At 42.7% G+C, this 24,005-nt stretch overlaps 1 protein-coding gene across 3 annotated transcripts in view; it reads right to left on the minus strand.

Annotated features, from left to right (window-relative positions):
- BMPR1B (bone morphogenetic protein receptor type 1B) overlaps positions 1 to 24,005 on the minus strand; it is a 221,844-nt gene that overhangs the window by 5,700 nt on the left and 192,139 nt on the right. For all 3 annotated transcript variants that reach the window (XM_048509303.1, XM_048509302.1, XM_048509305.1), the window contains 8 exons: positions 21,892 to 21,994; positions 21,007 to 21,109; positions 14,922 to 15,018; positions 12,548 to 12,686; positions 9,786 to 9,978; positions 8,956 to 9,253; positions 6,795 to 6,970; positions 5,126 to 5,256 (listed from right to left, as the gene is read on the minus strand). In XM_048509303.1, coding sequence (XP_048365260.1) covers positions 5,126 to 5,256; positions 6,795 to 6,970; positions 8,956 to 9,253; positions 9,786 to 9,978; positions 12,548 to 12,686; positions 14,922 to 15,018; positions 21,007 to 21,109; positions 21,892 to 21,994 — 1,240 coding nt within the window. The remainder of the gene's footprint in view (positions 1 to 5,125; positions 5,257 to 6,794; positions 6,971 to 8,955; positions 9,254 to 9,785; positions 9,979 to 12,547; positions 12,687 to 14,921; positions 15,019 to 21,006; positions 21,110 to 21,891; positions 21,995 to 24,005) is intronic.

The following is a 24,005-nucleotide window of genomic DNA, read 5'->3' on the forward strand; positions in this document are numbered from 1 at the left end:
GAGAAGGTATTCGTGAGAGGCATCTCCTGTTTCACCAGTGATGATCTGCCCTTGCAACCTTGCTCATGTTAACTCACCAGTCACCTTCCCCCTTCTGACTGAGTAGCTATGGATGAAACTGGATCTGATGGAGGAGACAGGAAGCAGAAGAGATACTTCTTCAAGTCAGAGAAGGGTTCCATCCTCCTGCAAGCTTCAATGCCACTGAGGAACAAGTAGCAGCCTCCCCCATGTGGGTCTGCAGCTGAACAGCTACACTGCAGTTCAGTAGGACTTTAGAGACAAATAAGACTTTGGGACTATGCATCTGACAAAGGGAGCTTTGCCCCTTGAAAATTCACCCCCACCCAATCTTGTGGGTTTCTAAGGTGCTACTGGACTGGAATCTAGCCGTGCATCATGCAGCTATAATCAGATAATATCAAACCCGGTGTGGGAGGTAAGCCCTTCTTCGGGTACTACAGATAAGAAAAAAGGACCAGATATAGCTCATTTGGCTAGGCAGGCACCTGCTTTCTTGCCAAATTTCATTCTAGAACATATTGAAGAACACAACAAAGTGACCTTCAGTATGCTATCGCATGTATGTTTTCACATACCATAGGATTCCACTGTAGCCAGCTGTTATTGGCGGAAAGCTGAAATGTCCCAAATCCTGAATTTTTGCTTTGGTGTAGCTTTCTTTCTTAATCTCATCCCGTCCCTTCCCCCTCACACACACTCAAAATTGTTTACAACTCTTGCCATTTAAGTCTTTTTAAATCTAATTGCAGAATACTTAAGCGAAGACAGATATTCCCAAATCACAGCTGTCTCCTACAATAATAGCATTACACTGTACCACTTAACAAGATTAATGACCTCTGCATAGCATCACTATAACTGTCAGCAGATTTGTCTGCGGTACATCAATTACGGGTCTACTGATTCCAAAACACAGTTTTGCCTCATTATAAATTCTCAGTGGAAAATGTTCAGACAACTTCCTCCTTCCCCTAAAGGAGAACACCATACAGATTTGAGAAGCCATTTCCTATAGTCATTTACAAATGGGAGGAAATGGGAGGCTGATTACAGGGCAAAAGAACTGGGCATGAGCATTTGCTATCCCTTTGGCAGGGAGACTGCTGATGCAAAGAGCTTAACATTGGAGGGCTGTATACACTGGTGAGATTGAGCAGGTTCGCACCACTTCAGCAGAACCGGTTGTTAAAATGGTGTTTGTGAACAGCCAGTTGTTAAATTATTTGAATCCCACCATTGGAACCGGTTGTTAAATTATTTGAATCCCACCACTGGCTGCAAACCACAAACACGGATGCATAACCGTTTGCCAAGGCTGGGGAATCCAACAGTACAAAAATGTTCCGGTACCAGCTTTTCCATGTTGTACACCCCAGATCTTGGAGGCTTCCACACAGTCAAAGTCAATCTCATAGGTAATTTAGTCAGACTTCTGGGCATCCTACTAGGGTTTCAGGCTGCATTCTCCAGGAGGAAATGTAGGCTCGCCAGTTTCATGCCATCATTCTTATGTCAATTCCAGGGGAAGCAGGAAGTGACTTGGTAGACTGGCAAACACTGTACTTTTACCAGAAGTGATGTAAGAAAGCTAGTGAAATGCCAGTGCATATTTCACCCTGTCTCCTCGTAGGAGGAGGCCCAGCACCCCTACTTCTCATACATATTTGTCCAAACCTACCCAACAACTACAATCATCTTCTGTGGCCCTGCTTGGGGGACCCTACCTTCTGAGTAGATAGCAGCCTTAGGGATGGCCTTCTTGGTTGTGGCACTAAAATTCTGAAACTCCCTCCCCTGTACTGTTCATCTCTTCCACCTCCATTACTGTCCTCCACTGGCAGGTGAAAAATTTATTATTTCGTTTTAGCATTCCCTTAATGACATCTGCTTTTATTTTAATTGTTAACTTTTATATACATTTTATTGACTTTAGAATGGGTTTTTATAGTGTTCTGTTTTTATTTGTTAGCCACTGTGGTAACTCATCTTGGGCCAAAAGGGATATATATTTTGTAAATGAATAAATAAACGGATTTATAAGAGTCTGTGGAGTGTTGGATCATATCTCCATTATATTAGGAAAGATTTCCTCAGACAGTCACTATTTTCTGGCCTAATGCAAGCCACATAATTGTTCCGAGGATAAAATGAAGGTGAAGTTATGGTGAGTCGTTCCGAGGATAAAATGAAGGTGAAGATATGGTGAGTCAATGCTAGAGCACCTGCTTACATTCTGAATGTTCTAGGGCCGTGGTGGCGAATCTTTGGCACTCCAGATGTTATGGACTACAATTCCCATCAGCCCCTTCCAGCATGGCAGGGGCTGATGGGAATTGTAGTCCATAACATCTGGAGTGCCAAAGGTTCGCCACCACTGTTTAGGACCAATCCATGGTATCTCCAGTTAAAAGGATACCAGTTCAGGACTCTGCCCAAGATCCAAGGACTATTATACGTCAGTGAACTCCTCCATATTGGGTGTCCATGCCCTTCAGATTGGATTCTCAGTTATGTACTAATTTTAGCCTCTTTGGAACTTACTGCAGGTTAGATCAGAGTCAATCTACAGCTTCTGAAAGTGGGCATGGTGTGATTCCTCCCCCCCCCCCCCCCCGAGAAAGGGAAGGGAAGGGGCATGCTTTGGCTTTGTTCATTCGCTCAGTTTAACTTGCTTTGGCTTTGCTTGCCCCTTCCCCCCTGTTTCCCCCACCCACCTGACAGTAGTTTCTTTCCTCTTTTCTGTTTGCCAAAAACAAGCCAAAAAAGGCAGCAGGCAACATGAGAAGTGACAGGGAAGCAAAATGGTGGCTGGCTCAGCTGGGATACCATACAGAGGGATTCTCTAAACAGACAACCACAGGGAAAACTCACTGCCATGCGGCAAGCAATAAGGGCACAAAAATACCCAAGAGCCACTGCCCATTAGACCATTTAATTCTGTGCTAGATGAAACAATAGTTTCAAAAGCAGCTTCATATGTTCCTGTGAAGCCATGTACACTGTTCTAAGCTTTCGATAGAGAAGCTTAGGCTCATTCCGCACACGCAGAATAATGCACTTTCAAACTGCTCTCAGTGCTCTTTGAAGCTGTGCGGAATGGCAAAATCCACTTGCGAACAGTTGTGAAAGTGGTTTGAAAACGCATTATTTTGCATGTGTGAAAAGAACGCAGTATCATAAAGACCAAAAGCACTTGTCTGGTTGTAGAGATCAAATGATTAAGAAGAAAATGGACTAGGAGAATCTAAATTCTCACTAACTAGTTGTTCCAGAGTAAAAATTTGTGATCAAGAGACTGAGCTGTATCCTGACCATGAGGCAAAAGGCATCCACATAGCTTCCTCTCCAGCGGAAAAGGCCTCTGGCACAAGTCCACTCTAAGTCCTGAGTTGCTATGTTTGGTCAGCCAGGAACTGAAGCAAATTCCGGTGAATTTAAAACATTTAAGTATTCTGGCTCTCACTCCCAACCTATAGATAGAAATGTGGTTTTAAAGGGCAGATCAATATGTTGACCTGCTTTCAAGAAAGGAGACAGCAGAGATAAGACAAATATATTAATATCCTGACTGTAAGTACTGATGCTGTAAAATTAAACCTGTGGCATCAGGGTGATATCTCAACAGTATTAAGACGCTGCCATATAGAATATAGAAATATAGAAAACTATATTGAGTCCTTATTTGCCTCCCATACGCATGTCTCCCATACGCAAGCTAGCTTCTTTTCCCCCCTCCATTTCCAGATGTGGTATTCCATGAAGAAATGTCAGTACATGGAAGCAGCCAGCAGTGCTTTGTGTAACGATGACAGAAGAAACGGGACACAATTGTAGGACATTTTAAACTATCACTGCACACTTTAGTTCATAGACATGCACAATGCAGAACAAGGATCACGTGGGGGGAAAGAAGACCGATGTTCCATAGCATAGGAAGAGAAGGGGTGCCAGTTTTGGCCTCAGGCAAATATCTCCCATCAGCTTCTATCTGCAGTATATTTTTCATGTATTCACTTCACTTATATCTTGCCTTGCTTCCCAATGGGGACACAAAGCAGTTTATCGATACTGTTTTCCTTTCCCTCGTTTTATCCTCACAACCCTGTGTGGAAGGTCAAGCTGGAAATATGTGACTGATCCACAATCACCCAGAAAGCTTCCATGACACAGCTGGGATATGAAACTGAGTCTCCCAGGTCCTAGCATGATACTGTAGGGTTCCGATTCCTGTTCCGTGCGGTCGCTCCCTGATGAGCTCCTCCGCATTTTTAAGATAAGTTTTTAAAAGTTCTTTTACCTCACTCACTTTTTTATCTACTAGCATGATACTGTAAGCCACGACACCACACTTGGAATAATAACACTGATCTATTATTTTAAGTACTGTTGTGTTTTAAAATTACTACTGCTAATTCTAAAATTAAAAACTACTACCGCTAATTCTATCAACCCATTACTTTGTGGCAAGGAATGGTACTCTGATGATCTTAAAGTCTCTCTTCTTATGACTAATCAAAATTCAAACAGAACTGAATTGTTCACAAAGTTTTTACAGAAAGCAATATCAAGGTCTGCAACCTGCGGCTCTCCAGATGTTCATGGGCTACAAATCCCATCAGCCCCTGCCAGAATGGCCAATTGGGAATTGTAGTCCATGAACATCTGGAGAGCAGCAGGTAGCAGACCCCTAGCTGTGAATTGGCTGTTGTATATTTTAATGGTTGATTTTGGGCCATTCCCAGCCAATTTTACTTTATTTAGGCATTGTCATGTAACTTAGTACTGGTCCCATTTCATTTTAACCCTTTGAAATTTAAATACCAATCAAGTTTGTGTGTGTGTGTGTGTACTGCTAGTAGTATTACTACTACTACTTCACTTCTTCAAGACTTCTCAAACTATTTACTTCCATTTAACAACCTTATAGTAATCCACATTTTTATGGCTTTTCCAAAAGTATTTAATGCTGGCTTTTTGAAAGAAGGCCCATCAGTCCCCAACGGCAAAGGCCTTTACCTTCTATAAGCCATCCACCTTAATTTTGGTTAAACTAGGTGACTATGTGGTCAATGTTCCTGCCCCATAATGAAGGTCTTTTTACCTCATCACTGCTCCACCTATTGGGAAACGAAGGCCGTAACTTCTTCATACATACAATTTCCCTCATGTCTTCATAGGAGGGGTCGCTGGGCACAAGGTCGTGGTATGGAAGCTGGTATTCTTCAACAATACCTGAAAAGACATGTTTTACTAATTACACCTCAGAATCACTTAACTAAAAGTTCATGAAGGCTCAAGAAGTCTGGGCAATGAAAATTCCAAGTGAGGAAATTTACTGGGCAACAGGTTTATGGAAGGAGGGAGACTCCAAATGTGCCGCTGGGGAGCAGGGTGAGCATACTTGGTCCCCGCTCTCTGTGTGTTCAGTAAACACACAAAAAGGTTGTGTGCAGACGCCTCATAATGCAAAATTTGTTTACTGAGTATTTCAGTGGCGTACTGCCCTAGGGACATGTAGTCACTGCCTTTCGGTCATGAGGGGAGGCGCCGAGCACCACTGAACCCTGCCCCCTCTGTGCGGGCATGGCTCAATGCCCCAAGCCCCACCCTGAGCGCAGGGTGTGCAGCCCCACCCCGAGCCCCACCTGTCAGCCTGCATGGAGGCCGGGGGTGTGGCTTGGCTCCCAGAGCCATGCCCCTGAGCATGGGGGTGTGGCCCCCGCCCCTAAGCCATACACTCCTGAATGCAGGCGTGGCTCAGCATCCCTGATATCTGCCCCCCGAAATGGCCTCGCACCCCGAGGCACCAGAGGGTAAAGCTCTGGAAGAAGGAGTTGGGTCCCCAGGCAGGCATCTTCCCCATATGGCCTCTGGCTAAGTACTTTTTTAAAACGCTTACTCATTTTTTAAATCATGCCAATTGAAAATCTTCAACCCTTGACTTGGAAACTGTTACTCCTAATTCTAGCAGACTGCAGTAAATAAGTGGTAAAAGAAAAGAACTTTGCACAAGAATCACTTTATTATTATTTTACAAGTCATGTGAGCAGACTTTGACACTCCACAGAGGCTTCAAAATTGGTGAGCCACACCTGCCTCAAAGTTTCTCTGCTTTCACAGTGGTGACAGTGAAACCTAACCTGCTTGTTTAAATGCTGTGAGTTTTGAAGCTGAAATTGCTGTATCGCCATTTTAGAGTGGTAAAGGGAAGCACTGCAAAAAGCTATGCAGCAAATATCTTTGACATTTTTTAAAAAAAAACAAGGAAGAAAATGGAGGAGACGACTTAAAAATGCCAATCTTCTCAGCTCTGGAATTAATTTTAAACAAGATCTATCTCGCTCCCCCCTACAGTTTTTTTCTAATTCTGCCCAACACCTGCTAATGCCTGTTTCTCTGCTCTTAAATCTAAGTAATCTCTTTGTTAATCAGGGTACCTCAGCAAAATCAACCCCATTGTATTTCTACATAAACAACAGGAGAGCTCCTGTTTTAGCGGTAACGTTTCCAACGCTGGAAATACCCATAAATGAGCTCCAAATTCCCACTACAATTATGAAGCATTGCATCTTTAAAGAGACTATTAAAACAGAGAATAAATCTTTGCAGAACCAGAAAAATAAGCCCCAGCAGAAGGAAATGGAAATAAATATGTTCAGGGCCGCCAAAGCTTTAAAATACATTGTGGGGGCGGGTGGGGGGGGTTAATAGTTAGACAGAAATAATGTAAATGGAGAGAAAAGGAGAGGCTCAAAACTTTAACCATTTACCTCCTGAAACGCATCTTCTTGCTATTTCCCAAAGGATGAGCCCAAAGCTGTACATGTCGGCCATGATGTACGACTGGAAATGATTCCGATTCAGGCTTTCATCCAAAACCTCAGGAGGCATATAGCGTTTAGTTCCTACTCTGGTATTTGGTGGGATGTCCACCTCATTTGTATCGCTGGAATATGAAGGAAGGGAACAAACAATGAAAGACATTTCATAAATTTTCATAATGTATCTCCAACATCCCAACAGGATATGGTGGGGGGGGGGGGGCGAGGAGAAATCTCTTAAATAAGCCCATCTACCAGCAAGGTCAGAAGCAACCATTAATCTTAAAAGAAATGATCTTTACAGAGAAAGCTTCTTAACTGTTAACCAAGAACTCATTTTTGAAAGCTTACTTGCCTGGGGCTATATTAAGCATTCAAATGCAGAACCACAACAGAGCAAAGACTCAGCAGGGATGCTCTGTAACATTTGTGAGATTTCATTAGCATTAAGATGGAATTCTGATTCAAAGGATAACAATCCAGGTCCCTTTAAAGGCTGTCTTTTGGTCTCCTAACGCTTTGGGGTTTCAACTATTAATGGAGTACGCCAAAAAAAGATAGAACAGTGCAATTAACTCACTTGAGAGATGGATCTACGAATAAAAGAGATTGTTTTCCTCGCATAAGCTTAACAGAAAGTATTGACAGCCTGGTGGATTTTTATAGTATTTTCTCAACTACAGCAAACACCAGCTTTTTTCAGGCCCCAGATATGCAAAGAGGGGCGTGGGTTTATTTGATTTTTAAGCCACCCTTTCCCAAACAAAGTCAGGTGAGCCGAAGAGTTTCATACCCTGACCTGGATGGCCCAATCCTATCATATCTTGTAAGTGATGCAGGGTCGGCCCTGATCAGTATTTGGCGGGAGACCACCCAGGAATACTAGGATCATGAAGCAAAGGCAGGCAATGACAAACCACTTACCACTGTGGAGAAACAGACTCCACTTGGAACAATATCACACTACTAGCAGTTTGGGGACAACAAAATGGCTGCTATGGAGGGTAGAGTCTATGGCATTATATCCACCTGAGGTTCCTCAAATCCTGCCCTCCCGAGTCTTCATCCCCTCAATCTTCAGGAATTGCTCAATCTAGGGTTGGCAACCCTATCTCCTTCTCACTCAACAGCCTGCCTCCCTTTCTCTGTCTCTCTATCTTAAGCTTTCTCCTCCCCGAACCCAACCCCAGTCCCACCAACAGCCTCTACCTTGGAAAACTACAGTTTCTCTCCACAGTGGGGACCAAAGCAGCTTTTCATCCACACAACAATGATGTGAGTAGGTTAGGTCGAAAGTTTGTGACTGGCCCCAAATCGCCCAGTGGAGTTCCACAGCAAAACTAGGATTGGAACCTGGGTCTTGCAGATCATGCTCTGTACATCTGACTACTACACAACACTGCTTTTAATAGTGTTTATGCTGTTGAACAGCAGCAAGCAGCCAGACTTTGCCTATAATAACACTGCCAACACAACTGCCCAGCCCGAGTAGCTGAGGGCTCGCTTCATTCAGCCAGAACAGCAAGAGATGAAAGGGTTAAAGGCCCCCCCTCTCTCCCATGCCAATCTCCAGGAAAGAGCAGTCCCCTCAGCTACATTTACAACAGCACTAGAAAGTCATTTGAATCTGATAACATGTTATTGGCTGTCAGCTTCTTCACAATATGGAAGAAAATACAGATCTATCCGTCATATTTATAACTTGGCCTAACATACAGCAATTGCATCAATATCCACCTCTGTCACAAAAAAAACCCATGAACTACAGCATATGGCATGGAACATTTCAACCTTATAAGACTGATAAGAATCCAACTTTGAATGGCCATTTCAAGAAAATTTCAGAGGGTAGCAGAAGAGCTAGATTTGAATCCAGAACCACCTAAGAGGTCAACAAGATTTTTGGATATAAGCTTTCAAGAGTCAAAGCTTCTTTTGTCAGATACCAAAGCAATAAAAAAAATCCTTATCTTGGAGTGTATGAATAACGTCCCTCCTTTTGGCCAGTCAAACACAGCCACTGTTTCAATCCACAGAAACCCCAATGTCTGGTACAGAAGAGCCCGTTTCTTCTCATGTTCGCAAGTCTTGATGAGACTCGAGTACCCACCTTATAAATTTAACTGCCAGACCAAGGTCTGCTATACAACAAGTTCCATTCTTCTTCACCAAAATATTTTTGCTTTTGAGGTCACGGTGTGCAATAGCTGGTTTCCCCTGAGTGCTGAAAATCTCAGTGTGCAAGTGGCACAATCCGCTGACTGAAGAATATGCCAGCTTCAGCATGGCTTTTGTATCTAAGGTAGTGGATTTCAAATAGTCATACAGGGAGCCATTCTCGTGGTAATCTGTGATCAGATACAGCTGAGTCCAGGATCCTGTACCTTTAATGTCCGCAGCGATGAACCCTAGAGGAATAAAGGACAAAATGCAGGAACATATTTTTTATAACTGTAAATGCAATTCCTTTGGGATTCAAAATTAAGTTATTCCGAGCTGTCTCAGCCCCACCCACCTCACAGGATGTTTTTTTTTTGGGGGGGAGGAACGGGAAAGTAGATTGTAACCCCCTTTGAGGAGAGAAAGGGGGGTATAATTCCAAACGATTCCTCCTCTTAAGAAAATAAGAACAAGCCAGCTGGATCAGACCAGAGTCCATCTAGTCCAGCACTCTGCTACTCGCAGTGGCCCACCAGGTGCCTTTGGGAGCTCACATGCAGGAAAGCAATCTTCTTCTACTACTCCTCATTACAGAAGCTCATTTTTTCCAAATTTTATTAAATTATTCTTGATTTTCCATCTTAACATTAGTGCACACTTAATTGAAACTCCTGAAACGAATAGTTTTATCATTTGTTTTCTCCATAAAATTATGGCTGGGGAAAAAATTTCCCTTGTGGAGAGATGAAAACGGAACTCGTATTAATGAATGCTACTCACCCAAAATGTTCTCGTGTCTCATCAGGACAGTCTGATAGATCTCCGTCTCTCGGAACCAACTGGCTTCTTCTGTGGTGAAGAAAACCTTGACGGCCACTTTCTCCCCGCGCCACTTCCCCATCCAGACCTCTCCGTAACGACCTTTGCCAATCTGCTTCACCATCTGGATCTGCTTTGCTATAGTCCTTTGCACCTGTCACATGGGAAACCACATTGCTCCTATAAAATGTCATCTGCACTGTGCATAAAATATTATCAAGTCACATCCGACCGATGCCAACCCTGTAAGATTTCCAAGGCAAAAGACTAACAGAGGTGAAGAAGAAGAAGAAGGAGAAGGAGAAGGAGAAGAAGAAGAAGAAGAAGAAGAAGAAGAAGAAGAAGAAGAAGAAGAAGAAGAAGAAGAAGAAGAGGAGGAGGAGGAGGAGGAGGAGGAGGAAGAGGAGGAAGAGGAGGAGGAGGAGTTTGGATTTATATCCCCCCTTTCTCTCAAAGGGGCTTACAATCTCCTTGCCCTTCCTCCCTCACAACAAACACCCTGTGAGGTAGGTGGGCTGAGAGAGTTTGGAGAGAACTGTGACTAGCCCAAGGTCACCCAGCTGGTGTGTTTGGGAGTGCACAGGCTAATCTGAATTCCCCAGATAAGCCTCCACAGCTCAGGCGGCAGAGCGGGGAATCGAACCCGGTTCCTCCAGATTAGATACACGAGCTCTTAACCTCCTACGCCACTGCTGCTCCTGGTGGTATGGCATTGCCTTGCTCTGCAAGACTACCCTGGTATTCCTTGGTTGCATCCCATCCCGTCGCTACAGAGCACTGCACACCAAGACAACTAGACATAAGAACAGTTTTTTCCCGAATGCCATCACTCTGTTAAACAAATAATTCCCTCGATAATGTTAAACTATTTATTATATACTTATTATATAATTACTGCACTACTTTTCATCTTTCCACATTACCCATCTCCTCCCACTTGTGACTGTATGACTATAGCCTGTGCTGACATTTTATTTTATTTTATTTTATGATTTTACATTTTATGTTTTCATTACTACTGATTGTTTCCTGATTGCTTACTAGACCTATATGACAATCATTAAGTGCTGTACCTTATGATTCTTGATAAATGTATTTTTCTTTTATGTACACTGAGAGCATATGCACCGGAGACAAATTCCTTGTGTGTCCAATCACACTTGGCCAATAAAGATTCTATTCTATTCTATTCTATTCTATTCTATTCTATTCTATTCTATTCTATTCTATTCTATTCTATTCTATTCTATCTAAGCACTAACCAGGGCTGACCCTGCTTAGATTCCGAGATCTAATGAGCCTGGGCGTACCAGGCTTGGATGCCACCTGCATCAAACAGCTCTCAATGTCTGCAGTTCCTCAACAAGTGTATTTGACACACCAACGCAGCACACTAAGTCAGTTATGACAAGCATGTAAGTCTTTTCCTATACACAGTTATACATGTATAAGCCGTACCTATCACACTGGTTCTTCTCAACGCACTACTGTGTACCCACCACCTTCTATAACTTCATCTGCTGATTTCAAGCACGAGGAGATAACCCAGATTACTTAAAACATTTCAGGAGCATCTCTGAGACATCAAGGAGTGCCACATTCACAGCTGATTGCAACACAGAGGCTTTCAAACTATATCAGCGGAGGTTCATCAGATGATCAGAGGCTTCTTATGAGAGAAGTTATGATGAGCAGTCAAAAGGCAGCTTCCCTTGCAATGACCAAAAATGTCCTCAGTGTGGAGCTGCAGGAGTGTATTAGGGCATTCCCTGAGCACACTGTTGTTTCCTGCAGCGCATAGCCTTGACAAAGAGGTGCAGCTTGGTCCCTGCAGAACCTGACAAGATACTCTATGACACCCAGAATCCTCTGCAATACACAGAAATTCAGCAGGAACAGTTGGCAAACAAAATAATGCATAGAAATGCCAAGGGAACAGCTAATAAACAAAATAATGCAGGCTGGGTTCCCAAAAGTAAGGAAGCACGAAAGCCTCGGGTACTGAGCTGATGAGGAAATTTCAGTGGGTATCTTTCATGATACCTAAACTGGGGTTTTAGTAATACAAAATTATAGAGGACAACACTAAACCTGTGACACTTTACAGGCTGCCCACCTTCCTTGTTGCCGTAACCTCTGCTTTGCATTGCAGAAGTTCCAAGGTTCAATCCCTGGAATCTCCAGTTAAAAGGATCAGACAGCTGGAGATAAGAGATCTGTCTGAGACCCTGAAAACCTGCTGCCACTCTGAGTAGACAATGCTGACCCTGATGAGCCAAGCCAATTCACTGTACGGCAGCTGCGTGTGTGTTCAACACGGCTATATGTGTTAGACAAAATGCAAGAGAAATGAGGAAAAGGCAAGTGAACAAAACGAGGTTTTTTCCCCGCATTAACTTCCTGGTTACAATATGCAGTAAAACTTCCAAGGGCTGAGAATTAAAGCAACTTACGTGGCTAGCAGATCTATCCCACCCTTCCTGTGAGCAAATATCAAATTTCGCCACCCTGGTTTCTCTCCACCAGTGCCGCTTGAAGCTCAGAGGCCGGATTAAGCCCCACATTTTTGTTTAAAATCCAGCTATCATGATATCTTGTACTAAAGTGACCTTCCACTGGCAACACTGAGGCATGAACATTGTGTTGTTTTAGTGCTGTGGTATTTGTTTGGAAGAGGTACTCTGTGCTTGTTATTTACTACGCCCGAAGTGCTCCTTTCTTACCAGCAGAGGGAGCCCAGATCCACTTCCTGAACTCTGAGACTGTTCAATAAGGTCTTTCAAGGATTCTCCCGGTGGAATGTAAGTCTCGTCTTGCTCCAGCCCGATGCTATAACGAGGCCGGCTCTCTTGCCTTTTATACCTACAGGTTTTATAGGAAAACAAACACATGTGATTATATCTCTGTGTCGTCTCACACAATCGGCAAAAACCTACTACCTGTGTCTGCTTAATTACCTAGTACCCTGTTTCCCCGAATATAAGACATCCTCTGAAAATAAGACGTAGTAGAGGTTTTGCTGAAATGTGAAATATAAGATATCCCCCAAAAGTAAGACATAGCAAAGTTTTTGTTTGGAAGCATGCCCGACGAACAGAACACAGAAAAATAAGACATCCCCTGAAAATAAGACATAGCGCATCTTTGGGAGCAAAAATTAATATAAGACACTGTCTTATTTTCGGGGAAACACGGTAGTAGTGTGCTAAGCTCTCAGGCTTTAAGGTTTGAATCTCTCTTCAGCAGAGAAAATAACACATTACTCTCAGTTCTGTTAATCTGTTTCCTGCTCTATTCATTTATGCATATTTGAAATGGAATTAAAAGCTACATACAAGAACTTTTTTTCTCATTTCAACATTGGGGCAATATTGTAAGTCACTTTGGGTACCAGTTACAAGGGGGGAGGGGAACCCTGGTGTATATACCTGAATAAAGAAATTATGAAATGAAAGGTAACCGTGTCATTTGCTATATGCCTCTTTCGCTAAAACTGTCATTTTATAAAGGCACGTGCTTCAGCTGCAGGGTTGAGAACCAAAACTGGAGCGTGCCTGAGCTAAACTGGGTCAGTTTGGCTACATCACAACCAGGCTTATTTAACTCTTTTTCAGAGAAAGAAGAACGAAAGGGAGAAGAAGGGTACAAGGAAAATAAAGTATGTGTTGTGAATGTACACACAAAGAAAAAAGGGAGAGAAAGTGAAATAGGCAAGATGGAAATACACTATATAACAAAAGTTAAAAGCGGCTCTTGTGGGATCTCCTTGGATAAAAGATTAAAAATGGTTAGATTGAATTGCTAAGCTGGTACAAGACATACTAGGTTTCCAGTCTTTGTATTTTCAAGGACTATTCTGGGTTCTATGCATCTAGGCACCAAACGTGCTTTTCATTCACTAGCCATTCCTTCATAGGTAACAGCCAGTGGTGAGGACCAGTCTCCAAGAGCTGAATTCAGCTTTGGTGACAAGCTGCCACTGCTTCCACCTATAGTGGTACCAGCTCTCCTTTCCCCATCTAAGAACATAAGAACTAGCCTGCTGGATCAGACCAGAATCCATCTAGTCCAGCTCTCTGCTACTCGCAGTGGCCCACCAGGTGCCTTTGGGAGCTCACGTGCAGGATGTGAAAGCAATGGCCTTCTGCTGCTGCTGCTCCTGAGCACCTGGTCTGCTGAGGCATTTGCAATCTGAGATCAAGGAGGATCAAGATTGGTAGCCATAGATTGCCTTCTCCTCCATAAATCTGTCCAAGCCCTTTTTAAAGCTATCCAGGTTAGTGGCCATCACCACCTCCGAAGCAAAAGGGTGGTCACTGGCTGCCATCCATCACAGAAGCCCTTCTCTTTCACCCCGTTGCAACATCAGCGGCCCCCTGAAAACAGCACTTCCCAGAAACTGCTTGGCAAACCACCCAGAGAGGTGGGCAGCAGGGAGTGCTAGTGGCCATGGAAAGTACCAGCAACCACTGAAGTGGTGGCAGTGCTCACTCTCAGACTACTGGTGGCAGAAGAGACTGGACTGGGATAATCAGGGGGTTCTGGTGTGGCCAGGGCTGGTTCCAGATTTTGAAGGGACCTCCCCTCTTCTGCCTACCACCAGGCCCCTTCATGTATCCCTTCCACCCTCTGACCTGGGCATCCTTCCCTCAAACCCTCACAAGACCTCTCATCACATGGATTCACCGATGTCTCCACCACCCCCCACATGCCCAATTCCCTGGAGATGCTGGGAATTGCATTGCATGCAGCTGGAAACATAGATGGCAAACTGCTTGCCAGCAAGTGGGTGGGCAGCAGAGAAGTCACATGATCTGTAGTAGAGGGCCCCAGCAGAAGCCCAGAATGCCGGCAGTTGCCCAGCATACTGACACTGCCCCAGAATGTGAAGACAAAGAGATGCCACAGTTTTAGTGGTAGCAGCAAAGTTATCTTGGGGATGGACACAAAAGGACATTGTGCCAAAGCCCCCTCTGTAGACTTTGTGGAATGTATTACCTTTATGAGCAGAGTTCATCTGCTCATAAAGTGGAAGGCCAAACATACAATATCAGGAAGAGACAAACAATGGAAAAATCATGAACTCATGGAACCTACCTGAAGTAACAGAACAGGATGATGAAGACAAGAAGCACGCTACAGATCGGCACCGAAATCAGCAAGGCCTTGTGGTGGACGTTTCCTTCTGGAAAATCTCAAATGAAAATTAAGGAGGGGAGCTTTTACAAGGTGACAGTGGCTGTGTTTATCTCATTTATTACAAATATTTGTACCTTACCTCTCCAGCTACTTGAAGCTACTTACAATTGTGATTAAAATCATAAAGAGAAAGGAAGGGTAATAATAAAAGTCCGCCCGCATCCGGTGAGACAAAGCAAAACACACGTTTGAGTCCCCATTCTGCCACGGAAGACTGGTGGGTGACCTATCATACACTCCTCTGTCTAACCTACCTCATGGGATAAAACAGAGGAAATGAGAACCATGTAAGCCTCTCTGGGTCCCTATCGAGGAGCAAAGTGGGGTATAAATGAATAAATACACCAATTTAAAAGTGGATTTCTAACTGAAGCTCAGATCTCAAATACGTCCTAGGAGAGCCTCATATTTCTTCCAGAAGTTTAATCAAGCAGCACATTCCCTTTAAAAGCTAAGTGCCGAAATGGCTATAATAGCACAACAGGATTCTAAGCAGAAAACTGTCTGATTATTTCAACAGCGGGAAAAAGATTCATTGAGGAAAAAATATTGTTTGAAGGTATGCAGGTTCCAAGCAGATGTAATAGTTAAAACAGCAGCTTCGGTGGCACTCAAAATAATAACTGACAGCCAGTGCAATCAGCAGATATTGGGTGAATGTGATGGTGTCCCCTTGCATGCGAAAAAGCCAGCTGGAGTCTTCCAATCGTCTTCAAGGAAAGCCCATGTAAAAGGCATTGCAAAAATTAGTTCTAGAGATTACAAAGGCATAGATGACACCCCTCAGACCCTAGTCTTGAGCACATAGCTGATCAAAGGCATTTTTCTCATGGCTTGCTGGGTGGTCTTTTTTGCCCAACAAGACTCTGTTGAAGAATAACAACCTGTGTCAAAAGTTTCAAGATACTATCTGTGTGTGAGACCCCCTCAACTCCAATATGGGCAAAAGTTCTATCCAGTCTAAGTTTTATCCATGACTCAATCGGCTTGAGGATAGCCCACCTGTAATTTATTTACAGGGCAGGGAGATTATCTTGGTGTAAAGCAGATTCAGAGAATCAGTGTGGTGGAAAGAGAACCAAATTCAAATCCCCACTCTGCCAGAAATGCTTGCTGAATGACCTTAGGCCAGTCACACAATCTCTGCCAAAACAAGCTCAGATGCTTGCTGTGAAGACAAATTGGACAGAAGAACAATGTAAGTTGATTTAAGTCCTCATTGTGCAGTAAGGTGAAGCATAAATGAAGAAGAAGAAGAAGAAGAAGAAGAAGAAGAAGAAGAAGAAGAAGAAGAAGAAGAAGAAGAAGAAGAAGAAGAAGAAGAAGAAGAAGAAGAAGAAGAAGAGCAGGAGGAGGAGTTGGATTTATATCCCCCCTTTCTCTCCCGTAAGGAGACTCAAAAGGGCTTACAATCTCCTTTCCCTCCCCCCACCCACCCCCAACAAACACCCTGTAAGGTAGGTGGGGCTGAGAGAGCTCCAAAGAACTGTGACTAGCCCAAGGTCACCCAGCTGGTCTGTTGCTGTTGTTGTTGTTGTTGTTATTGTTGTTGTTGTTCTTCTTCTTCATTTATTTCATTTATGCTTCACTTCACTGCACAATGAGGACTTAAATCAACTTACATTGTTCTTCTATCCAATTTGTCTTCACAGCAAGCATCTGTGTTGGAGTGCACAGGCTAATCTGAATTCCCCAGATAAACCTCCACAGCTCAAGCAGCAGAGCGGGGAATCAAACCTGGTTCCTCCAGATTAGAATGCACCTGCTCTTAACCACTACGCCACTGCTGCTTGTGGTTCTAAATTTAGTTATCCTTGGCTTCACCAGTGTTTCATTAAAATGTTGGTAAAACTCTGGAATATTTTCGTGGTTACAACTCATGGAGTGGTTACACTCAAGTTCAGTAGCACCTCAGAGACCAAGAATATTTTCAGGCAGAAGTTCTCGCGTGTCAAAGCCTCCTTCATCAGATTCCCAATTCATAGAGTAGGGAAGCAAACATTTTCAAACTATAAGCCTGTGCTTGTGTAAACGGATATGTGAGGCATCCTACACATTAACTTAGCTATTTCAAATCAGGAGGAAAAGTTGTCGCCTGACTGCCTTACACCCTGGCTCTAAGCTAAAAGATGTACAGGCCATAAGCTGTGAGAACTCCAGTCTTTATTGATCTCTCCTGGAATAGGGCTATTATGTTTCACGTTTACTAGAGATGAGACAGGGGAGTTCCTAGGGGACTCTAAGCTTTCCACCCTGCAGCTTTATTTCCAAGTTCTGATTTCCTCTGCTATCTGTACACTGAACAACATTTCCTCCTGGCTGGCTTCCCATGTGAGGAGAGGCTAGTGAACAATGTATCACCTGATTGCATCGGGTCCAACATTTTAACCTAACGTTACCTGCTTCGGGCACATTAGTGGGTGTAAACAATCGAGACACTGCCGTTGCTTTTTCAAATCCATTTTGAAAGGAGACACTGGCGCACTGTTCCCAGTTGGGAAAACACTGCCGTGTGGTATTCTCACAAGGGCAGCAGATTTGTACCTGAACTATCGCTTCGAGCGAGGGGACGGGAAACTGAGAATCCACCAGGGAAAACACTCATCCCTACGAAGGAAGTAGCTGCTACTGGGGACAAAGGAGACGGGCAAAAAAAAAATGCTCTGCGTTGTCATTAATCGAATGCACGCTTTCGCTAGCGATATACATCCAGTAAATGCAGCTAGCAATAGACTGTGACGTATTAAAACTATTTGCTTTCAATAGAATAATGAAAGCATATACTGGGAAAAGGGCGTCCTACTGTGAGAATATGGTGGCCTGGGCTCAGTCAGACAGCTCCAGTTTCATAGCATTATCCAATAAGGCTCAGTTTGGAGCTTCCTCTTTTCAAAATTTTGAGACAAGACGAAACGCTGAGTGCTGCTACTGCTGGGCTCAGTTCCAATCTCATGTATCGTGGAAAGTATACATCTAATTGCAGTCAATTTATGGTCCTTCTGTTGGGTTTTTGAGGCCAAGGGATAAAGAGAAGTGGTTTGCCACTGGATGCCTCTACACAACAGCCCAATCAGTCTTCCTTGGTGGTCATCCTCCGAATACTAACCAGGGCCAGACCTACTTAGCTTCCAAGAGTGGGCCAGCCTGGGTCATCGAGGGCAGTGGTTCCCAAACTTATTTGGCCTACCGCCCCCTTTCCAGAAAAAATATTACTTAGCGCCCCCTGGAAATTAATTTTTTAAAAATTTTAATAGCAATTAAACAAAAAGATATATGTATTAATATTTCTACCTGTGGCCATCACCGCCCCCCTGGATCGCTGCAGCACCCACCAGGGGGCGGTGACGCCCACTTTGGGAATCACTGATCTAGGGCAAGGCAGGGAATCTCACACATACACAGATAAATTAGGTACCAAGATAACCAATATCTGCGAGCATTTCTCAGCCCAGAAGCAGTTATACATTATGAAAACGTGTGAGAGTTCAAGAAATAAATCTGTTGACATATGTGAGGTTATAAACCGATGGTTATTTTTCGTCTTTTAAAAAGCTAACAACATTTGTTAGCCCTTCTGCATATACCCCACTAAAGCGAATGAGAGGAACAAGAGGTGTTCTACAGTGCTCTCTGATGCTCCCATTCGTCTCAGGAGTTCCTGAGCAGAAAAATGTCATGTGTATTATGCCCATCACTGGTGTGTTAATATGGAGTGATTGGAATGATATCCTCTGGGGTTGGCAGAGGCAGAATTAAGCGAGCCCAAGAACTATAGACCATAAGCATTTCATAGAAAACTCGCGCCCTCCTTCTGTCGATCGCACTCTGGCATTTTTTAAATCATTCTTACTAGTGCTGCTGCTGTTTTTGCACTTCTGTCCATATTAAGCAAGGCTAAGGAAATCCATGAAGTGCTTGAAAAGGAAATGGACTGAACATCTTGGCACAACCCCTTTCATTTTGTCAGGAGCCATTGGTAGCAGAAAATAACTACTTTGTGTATTAATAATGCTCCTTTGTCGACTCCAGAGGAAGATCAGCATTCGACATTGTCCAGCAAGTGGCAGGCAGATGTCCAGTTTTTAAGAATGGACAACAGTGGTGTAATTTCAAAGGCTCACGGATAGAGGTCACCACTGCCTTCAGTTATGGGCAAATGGAAGAAAAAAATTTGGACAGAATTTCAAAACAGGTTGTTTATACAGAACTGTTTTTTTCTGAATGAATTCATGATCCTTTTTTTAATGTGCCTGTTCGTTTCAATTCACACTGATTTTGTTTGTTTTTAATTATACAGCACCTTTCTTTGGATTAACAATGCAAAATTAAGCTTTGGGAGATTCAGAAAAATGCTTCACCGAAATGCACAGAATGTTGGGACAGAGAAAGGTAAACCACCACCCCTCCAATTTGCAGTTGGGTGTTTCAAAGGGATCCATCCAAGGGCCCCATTTTTTGGGAAGTTCTGAATAAGCCTTAGTCAAAAGCCCAACACTGCAGACGCCCTCTTCTATCCCCCGCCCTCAATTCAAATATTCAGGATTATTGCAGGAACAACCTGGCATCTGTGGGTTGCAAGCACATCAAACTCTATCCTCTCTCCAGCCATGGCTGCCCAGCTCATTCAATAATTACATATACAGGCGGAAAGCCAGACATGGTGGCACCAACACTTTTGCCTTTGAGGGCGCTCAATCAGTGAAGACAGATTCCGCCTCTCATCTGCCAGCAGTCTGCCTTTTCATTGGGGATTTCCAGTAATATTTTTTATTGTTTAAAATGGCAAATGTTATATTGGGATCTGATTATTTTTCCTTGCTTCCTTAATCAGCAGACTGCCCAACCCTGCACAAGAGCTTCTTGTTCTCATCAGGGTTCATTTTATTTTACTCAGTGAGTGAGGAGGCTATTCAGGACCGAATGTAGCTGAAAGACTGTTGCATTTTTCTGTTACAACTTTAATGTCTCCCGCACACCCCTCTCCAGTCTGGTTAGCTTTCTGCTTTTTGTTCTGATGTGTTCCTGCAGACACAACCCGCCTCATTCCTGTCATATTTAGAAAATGACCCTCTCTCCTCTCTAGCAAACTCTAGGCATGGAAAAAACACTGCAGAGAACAATATCTTTGCTCTTCCTAACATCACCTCTGTACGTGGGCTAATTTGTAGTTCAGCCACCTCTGACCTGCAGCTGGTAGACCTTCCTAGGACCTGGCTCCCCTGAGATGTGACCCTGGTCATAAGACTCCCGGATCAGAAGCAAAGCCTACGCAGTTTTTTTTACAGTGGCAAACAGAAAAAAGTTTGGTCTGCAGTCAAAAGGAAAAAAGAGGTGAGAATTTCCTTCTTTATTTATGGACCAGGCCTATCCTCTGAAAGTTACAGATAACAGTAGCCAATTTACCCAAAGATTAGCCAAATGACTCATATTCAACAGTACCTGCCTGCCCCCCCCCAAAAAAACCCTTTCCAATTTAGCAATTTTCCAGCAGTTTGTACAAACCTGTCTATTTTTTTGGTTATATCATTGAAACAGGCCAATCAGACAGGGTAGCATTGTGACATCATCTCATTGTATAGACCACTGATGTAGGGAAGGATGAAGAGAGGGGGAAATGGTGCTAAAAATGAGATAGTACTGCTCAAGTATATTTAAAAAATAAAAGGGGAACATTCCCTCAACGTACTTTCTGAGGAAAAGCACCTACCTGTTCTAAATTTGCTAGATTTTTAACTACTGAATTAATCATATTCATCACAATTTTGATTTAACCTATTAATCGATCAGTTCACTGAATAAATGTCTGCTCTGAAGATATGTACAACAATAATTTCTTCTCTCAATTCTGAAGCATGAATTATTCAAAACAAAACTGCCTTAGAAATACTTCACTCGACTAAGCAAAAGATGCACCTGGTGTGCGTTTCTCATTGCCTTTTGGTTTTTTACAAAGAGAAGAAACATGCAGATTGGATTTTGTTACCTCGATTTTTTAAGGGTGGCAGTGTCGGGTGAAGATCTTTGTTACAGAAATCTTGATCTGTGCAACATTCAATTAATCTTCGTGGGTGAGACACTGGAGTGTCCTGCAACAGATATGATTTATAAGTAGTTTTATCCTAAAGTGCTCAGTTGCAAATATACCAAAATAGGTAAACAAACAGTACTTAAAACCCCATTTTTTTCTCAAAATGCTAAAAATCTTTCCAGATGTGGAAATTGTGTAAGTATTTATGGATAAGTGGATACAGTCATAGAGATGCATCCATTTATATCGTAAGCTGCCTATGACCCCTGATTCACAACGAAAGCTATGCTGTGGATAATTATTGCTCATGGACAAAAACCACGTGGGGCATGAGCTGCAGTAAGGAGGGGAACTGGCAACACTGAGCAGAAATGCTGGCTGGATATAACCCATGCTCTCAAATTCACAGTATTATACTATGATAAATTCATCAATTGAAAACATTTCTTTTTTTAAAAGAGAAAGAGCGATTTAGGGCCTTCAGCTGTCAAACTCCTTTTCTACATAACTAACTTCTCACAGTCAATGTCATGCACTGAGATTATGGTGGCTTCAGGCCTATGAATCATTGCTAGCAGATCCTACACGTTAGCACTTCTGTGATCTATTATTCTTGCCTTGCAATACTCACTGCTTCTCAAATGGAAATATACCAATGCGGATTTGTGCTGATAGGCTATCAGATAAAGACTACAAATATCTTCAAAAAATTACCCCATGTGTTAATTACCATACACAAGGTAGAAGCTTTTAGTCAGTGAGAAGAGAACAAGATGCAACCCTTTCTGATTATATTCCAGTGAAATATAAGGCCAGATCAAGTTCAGAAAACACTCTTACCCGACACTGGAAGTCGGAGCCTTCTAACCCTAGACAGCCTGAGGTAACAGTCTGCCCTCCGGAGTCCTCATCTTCTATCATGGCAAAACAATAGCCATCCGTTCTGAACAGGAGAGAAAAAACATAGTTAACCAGCAGTTCTCATAAGAGCAGGAGTAGGCATACTACATAATTCAGAGATTGTACTACATTGAAGAATGAAAGGATGTGTCAAAGATACCCAAAATGAAACTCTGCACCACTTCATTCTCTTTGGAGAAGGATCTTGTTCCCAGCTAGTTCCAAGCTGCTAGAAATCTTATTTAAGATTCAAAGGCTGTAATGGCAGAGATGAGGATATTGCTGGATTACACCACATTAAGAATTTGATGCCAGGAAACTTCAATTAAATGTTAAAAATTCTGAATTTTGCAAAGCATATAATTTTTAAAACATGGAATTATGATGTCTTGGACATGCAGTCTGAAGCCCCTTCCACACCTGCAGAATAATACACTTTCAATCCACTTTGCAGACAGATTTTACTGTGTGAAACAGCAAAATCCACTTGCAACAACTGTGGAAGTGGATTGAAAGTGCATTATTCTGCATATGCAGAAGGGGCCTCAGAGTCTCAGGTAGCCCTAAATTCCACATTGGGTAGATACAACCAATGAATGTTTAAAAATACTAAAAACAAACAAAAACCAGGGGCCGTGGGGATTCCCCCCAAAACAGACAACAAAATTGGTTGGAAAAAAGAGAGAAAATCCTTCCAAAAAAACCTAAAACTATATTAAATGAAAGAATGTTTAATCAAATAGTGAATATTAAAACCAGTGAATAAAAATCAATCAACTTACATATAGAGTTACATATAGTTTAGTTACATATAATGCACAAAAACCAAAACCATTTTTGTACAATTACACTTAGACACACGGGGATGTCATACATTTACAAGCATATTTCCTATGACATCAGATGTGTTTTGGCTATGGGGTCTTCCTCAGTAGTTTAAATTTTCCATTTGACCAAAGAATCTTTTTTAGCTGTTTTGGAATGGACATTGATATTTCCACATATGAGAAAAACAATTTATTGTTTTTCAACCTGTTTGAAAATACTCACAAAACCCAGATACAAATTAATGCATGAAAAGAACTGTTCATACAAATCTTCCATTTTGTTAAGTCTATGGAACTGAATGGAAAGAATTTGGGGGTCATGAATATTTCCAGCACGAGTTCCTATTACGAAAGCAAACTTATACAATTTTCCCCAAACCTCTTCCCCTTCATGGTTTTGAAATCTCCATAAATTCCACATCTCTCATAACACAAAGAAAGGTGCACTCTGAACCCTAATGTATAAGAATAACTAAGAAATAAAAAGGGCCTGAAAGGGAAAATTAAGGACCATTCATTGGCTTCATTTGTACTCTACTTTTCCCTTTCCTCAAGGGGACCCAAAAAGATGCGTGTCCAAGTACTGCCATCCACTTCCATTATGTCAGCACAACATGGGAAGAGAAACTTTGAAAGCAATGAAACACAGAAAAGATAAGCTGGAGGAGGGAAAGAGGTTTGCCACGTCTTGCTCACACATCCCACGTTTGATAAACCCAACCTTCTGTACTTTAGGGGGAAATCAAGAATATCCACATTTATAATATGTGAATTACGTCTTGTGAAGACTCAATTTGCATCATAGGCTCTGGAGAAGTCAGAGGTATTTTAACCCCTCAACCTCCCCCCAATTTTGCCCACTGAGGCTAGCTTCCCTGTTCCTTTAGCATTTCAGTGGGAAAAAGATGTGTCCTTCAGAAACACATATTTTTTCCCTTAAAAATCCTAACGAAGGGGAAAGCCTATTTTGACCAGCAAAACCAAGTGGAGGTTGAAGAGTTAACACCCTCTCTCTTCCCTGCATGGCCTTCATGCAAACTGAGGCTGCAGGATCCTTTAAAAACCTGATGCTGTAAGAATCTAAACGGATGGAGATATCTGAAGTTCACTGCCCATAGAAAAGAGAATGTGAAGTGCGCGCGCGCGCGTGTGTGTGTGTGTGTGTGTGTGTGTGTGTGTGTGTGTGTGAGAGAGAGAGAGAGAGAGAGAGAGAGAGAGAGAGAGAGA

Source organism: Sphaerodactylus townsendi, linkage group LG10, assembly GCF_021028975.2.
Source record: "Sphaerodactylus townsendi isolate TG3544 linkage group LG10, MPM_Stown_v2.3, whole genome shotgun sequence".
Lineage (NCBI taxonomy): Eukaryota > Metazoa > Chordata > Lepidosauria > Squamata > Sphaerodactylidae > Sphaerodactylus > Sphaerodactylus townsendi.